Below are 5595 nucleotides of genomic sequence, written 5' to 3' on the forward strand. Positions count from 1 at the left end.
GTATGACGATAAATATAATATATTAATGATAGATAGATAGATAGATAGATAGATAGATAGATAGATAGATAGATAGATAGATAGATAGATAGATAGATAGATAGATAGATAGATAGATAGATAGATAGATAGATATATAGAAAATGACACAACATTTAATTTATGTACCTGTTTTTATCTATATATATAATTTTAAAAAGATCATCATAAATAATTACATATCAATTTCTGTAAGTGTGTGTTGTAAATATGATGATAATATTTGTATTATACAGATGTATCTCACAAATATGTATATATATATATATATATATATATATATATATATATATATATATATATACATACATATACATATATATAGATATACAAAGATATAGATTGTACATAGATATATATTGTATATCTATTCCTTAACAAAATATTCCAGCTAAAAAAAAATCAGCATAAGCAATTATTTTCTGTAATACATGGTGTGTGTGTGTTGTGTGTTTGTACATTCTGAATTTAAATAATTAAATGATAAACATATATATTTACATAACATTCATTTTATGTTTGTGTGTCTGGCAAATATGATGATGAAAATATTTAAAGGCGAGTGTGTGTGTGTGTGTGTGTGTGTGTGTGTGTGTACATGCCACAATATTTCAGCTGAAAATAAAATTGGAAAATGACAAATACACAACCATTTTGGAAGTGTGTCAGCCAATCTTACACACACACACACACTTGTCTCTATACATGCCTAGGATAGTTTAGCAAATGCGATGTATGTGTAGACCTGTCCAGAAGGACTGACAGCACAATGTTGGTGCTCTCCACAGATGCTGCAATGTTTGGTGTGTGTGTGTCCAGGTACATTGCAGCACACACACATGCACACACACACACACACACACACACACACACACACCTGGCTTGCACTCATACCTCTGTAAAGCCATCAGAGGTGCCCCAGCTCCCCCCTGACATTAAACTCCTCACCTAACACCCTTCACATAAAAGCAGGAGGAGCTGAGGAGTTTTGGCTGCTTCTATTAGTGGATTAACTAACAAAAGCTGCCTCCATAATCTGCTCTATTTAGTGTTTTCCCTTTCTCTGCCTCCTGTTCCTCAGTGTTGTGTGCGGATGGTGCCTTGGTGTGGAAGGTATTGAGTCTGAGCTGCACGCTGATTGGACGTCCTTGCTAGGGGTGTCCACCCTTTTGATCATTAGATTGCATGCTGTACTAAGCAGGAAAAGGCTTTGAACTTCTCCACTTTTGGCTCAGTGTCTTTTTTTTTTCAATGCGCTGTTCCTCATTCCCAGCAAGGTGCTTTGCTAAACAAGACACCTTCAGGACGAAGTAAGGAAGTAATCTGTATGAGAAGCTTTCTCTTCCATTCTTCTGTCCTCTGTGTCTTTCATCGCAGACAACAAGCCATCCACTCACACATTGGACCTCCAGTAGAGCTTCTGCTGCTTCTGCTGGACCTGCTGCTGGACCTGCTGCTGCTGCTGGACCTGCTGCTGGACCTCCTGGATCTTTCAGAGTTGCAACTCCATCAAGAAAGCCCCCAGATCATCGCTTCGGTGGGCAGCTGCTTTTAAACCCCTTTTCCTTGTTCCTTCTCTGAATATCTGGCATGATTAGTTAAGACTCCATTCTTCATTTCCAAAAGGAAGGCGAAGAGGGGGGGAGTTGGCTGTAGCTGGTCGCTGAGATTGAACAGTACCATGTCTAAGCCTGTTGACCATATCAAGAGACCCATGAATGCCTTCATGGTGTGGTCCAGGGGGCAGAGAAGGAAGATGGCCCAGGACAATCCCAAGATGCACAATTCAGAGATCAGTAAAAGACTTGGGGCCGAGTGGAAACTTCTGTCTGAAGCCGAGAAAAGACCCTACATTGACGAAGCCAAAAGGTTGAGGGCTCAACACATGAAGGAACACCCAGACTATAAGTATAGACCAAGGCGCAAGCCCAAGAACCTTTTAAAGAAGGACAGGTACGTCTTTCCACTGCCCTACCTTGGAGACCATGACCATCTTAAATCAGGACTTCACATGAGTGCCGCTGATTCCATTTTGGGGGTCTCAGAAAAGGCAAGGGCTTTCTTGCCACCATCACCTTACTCTTTGCTAGACCCAAGCCAGTTTAGCTCCTCCGCTATCCAGAAGATGACCGAGATGCCACATACCTTGACCACAAGTTCCCTCAATTACGCCTCCACCCTGGGATACCAAAATGGAGCCTTTGGGGGTTTAAGCTGTCCCAGCCAACACACACACACGCACCCTTCTCCCACCAACCCCGGCTATGTGGTGCCCTGTAACTGTTCAGCATGGTCTACATCTAACTTGCAGCCCCCAGTTGCCTATATATTGTTCCCTGGCATGACTAAAGCTGGTTTAGACCCTTATTCCTCTGCACACACCACAGCCATGTAAAAAAAAGGACTTCTAGAGGAAATAAGAACTGCAATGGTGCATGTACAGGTGGACTGCCAGAGGTAGGTCCTAGAACAGTGATGGGAGAGGGATGCTGGAGGCTTTGGACCAACTCACCTGTAAGCTCCCGGCACAACGATGCACTTACTATTTATAAAAGGAACAGTCCAGTCCTTGTCACCCTCAAGCCATGCGGATAAGCTGGAAGTTATTGTCAGGACAAATTGTAAGAATCGTACAAATTCATCCTTTCTTTTTTTATTTGTAGCTATTATCCAGTTTGGACAGTACTTTTTAATTTATTGAAATGTTATGTCTATTTGAGTTTGCCTTTTATTTGAGCTGTGATTCTGACCTCGAATTTTGAAGGAACTGATATTAAATTATTTCAGAAAATAAGAATAATTAGTATTATTGCCAACCTGACCCGTTTTGCACACTTTTATTTGCTGTCGACTGAGTGGGATCTGTGTTTAGATATGTCACCCCGAAATTTGCATTGTTTTCTTTCTGGAGAGTTTAGCGCTCAGCGCTCTATTACTAAAAGGAATAACCTGTCAATGTGTCCCTATATTTACCCCCCCCCCCCAAAAAAAAGAAAACTTATTTTGTAAAGACAAATAATCATACGATAATGCTCCCTTTGACCATATTTCCTAGGGGTTGTTTAGTGTAAGAAGTGTGATGAATTGACGGGAAATGTGACTGACAGGCTTCATGTACTAAAAGGAATGATTGTACACACTTATCTCCCTTTATTTATCAAACCTTGTTCTTTTTTTTTGTTGGACAACAATCTTTTGAATAAAGACAATCTTGTCATTAAAAAAACGTCAAGTGTGCGATGTGCGTTAAACATGGGTGCAGATAAATGGTAAAGTTATGGGCTGCTATACAGGTGCCTTGGCAATGCCTTAACCTTCTAAGATATATATATATATATATATATATATATATATATATATATATATATATATATATATATATATATATATATATATATATATATATATATATATATATATAGCCTGGACAGGTTATGTGTGATGTGCTCTATTAAATCTGCTTCCAGTTGCAGGTCTATTGAAATGTATTAACTTATGACCTACTTGATAAATTAGAAAGTTGCAGTCTTGTATAAAAATGTCTATCTCATCCAGAACTCTTTCCCTTCTTTATTTTCTTTTCTTTCTTCTTTACTGCCTTCTGCTCTTCCTTTTTTTCTTATCCTTTCCTTCTTCTCTCTATCCTTCCCTCTGTCCTCCTCTTATACATCTTTCGTTATTTCTTCCTGCCCCCCCCTTTTATTTTTGTTTTTTACTTCCTTCTCTTCTTCATTTAAATGTATCTTTTCTTTCTTTCTTTCTTTCTTTCTTTCTTTCTTTCTTTCTTTCTTTCTTTCTTTTTTCTTTCTTTCTTTCTTTCTTTCTTTCTTTCTTTCTTTCTTTCTTTCTTTCTTTCTTTCTTTCTTTCTTTCTTTCTTTCTTCTCCCTGTCTCTATTTACTTATTTTATCCTGTCAATAAGTCTTAGAATGAAAGAAATCCTGCATACACTAGCCCAGTTGCTTTTAGTCTCTGACCTGTGGACTGTTTGTTTGTTTCATTCTTTCTTCCTGCCCACCCCCCCCCCTTTTTTTTATTTTGTTTTATAGTTGCTTCTCTTCTTCATTTTAATGTATATGTTCTTTCTTTCTTTCTTTCTTTCTTTCTTTCTTTCTTTCTTTCTTTCTTTCTTTCTTTCTTTCTTTCTTTCTTTCTTTCTCTCTTTCTTTTTTTCCTCCCTTCCTTTTTTCTTTATATCCTCTCTATGTCTCTGTTTACTTCCTTTCTCTTGTCATCTTAGAATAAAAGGAATTCTGCATACCTTAGGCCAGCTGATTTTAATCTCTGACCTGTGCAGTGTTGTAATTTTTTTTCCAAATCTCATCCAGAACTTTTATCTTCCTTCTTCTTTCTTTCCTTTATTTGTATCCTTACCTTCCTCTCTCTATCCTTCCTTCTGCCATCCTCTTATTGATTTTTCATTTCTTATTTTTTTGGCTCCTTTCTTTCAAAGCTGAACATACATTATACATTTTTTCTTGTTCGATTTCCTTTAGATTTACCTTCAACTATGTAGTGTAAGGGCCTGCCTGATTACATACAAATTGGACTTGTTGAGGTTTGATTATATGGTTTTGGTAAATCTAAAGGGAATTTGTACAAAAAGGGAATAATGTATGACCAGTACTTTCTAATTGTCTGATGACTCTGCTTCCATGTAATATATATATATCTATATATATATATATATATATATCTATATATATATATATATATATATATATATATATATATATATATATATATATATATATATATATATATATATATATCTATATATATATATATCTATATATATATATATCTATATATATATATATATATATATATATATATATATATATAGATAGATATAGATATAGATATAGATATAGATATAGATATATAGATATAGATAGATATATAGATATGTTACATGTATATTGGTGGGATTTGATTGACTAATCCATGCTGGGTTGAGCCATACATCCCAGGTTAGTAGACAGCCTTGGCATGGCTTATAGGATGTAAAGCTGACTTTCTCCCATAGCTGCTGCTCCGGGTCCAGAAGGGCCGCCGTGCTGAAATGACACAATGTTAGGTGCTCAGCTGATTTATCCTTCAATATGAGAAGAAGATTAGCATTTCGTGTCAAACAATTAGCATGAGGAGTCCTTGGAATAAATTCATTATGGGTCCTTTGTGAAGAGAGGATTTTCATTAGACTATGGCTGTTCTCCATCTGCTGCCCCCGGAACGGGTAAATGATACACGATGCTGGGTACTTGTGTTGGTGAGCGGAGATGGCAAGGTTACAATTAAAAGGCACACTCAGCTCTGAAGGGGTCTGGCCACTATAATAGCTATATTAATAAAGGCAGGATGGAGGACCATAAAAAGCCAGAGGTGAGCCATCATAAATGATGCTTTATTGGGGATAAGTCTGAATGGGATATCCTTAACATTTCCAAACAAATCTAGAAGGGGGGGGGCGAGGAGAGACTGAAGGCTTCTAAACACCAAGGGCAAGTGTCCAGCATAACCCTATTGTGTCCCTATACATTTAACAGGCACGATG

General features: G+C 37.1%; 1 protein-coding gene across 1 annotated transcript; it reads left to right on the plus strand.

Annotated features, from left to right (window-relative positions):
• The first annotated feature begins 1107 nt into the window (after window positions 1-1107).
• SOX14 (SRY-box transcription factor 14) lies at window positions 1108-3031 on the plus strand. Its single transcript, XM_040348719.1, has one exon. The coding sequence runs from the start codon at window positions 1721-1723 to the stop codon at window positions 2432-2434; it is 714 nt and encodes a 237-aa protein (XP_040204653.1). The 5' UTR covers window positions 1108-1720; the 3' UTR covers window positions 2435-3031.
• Window positions 3032-5595: the final 2564 nt, after the last annotated feature.

This window comes from Rana temporaria, chromosome 4, assembly GCF_905171775.1.
Source record: "Rana temporaria chromosome 4, aRanTem1.1, whole genome shotgun sequence".
Lineage (NCBI taxonomy): Eukaryota > Metazoa > Chordata > Amphibia > Anura > Ranidae > Rana > Rana temporaria.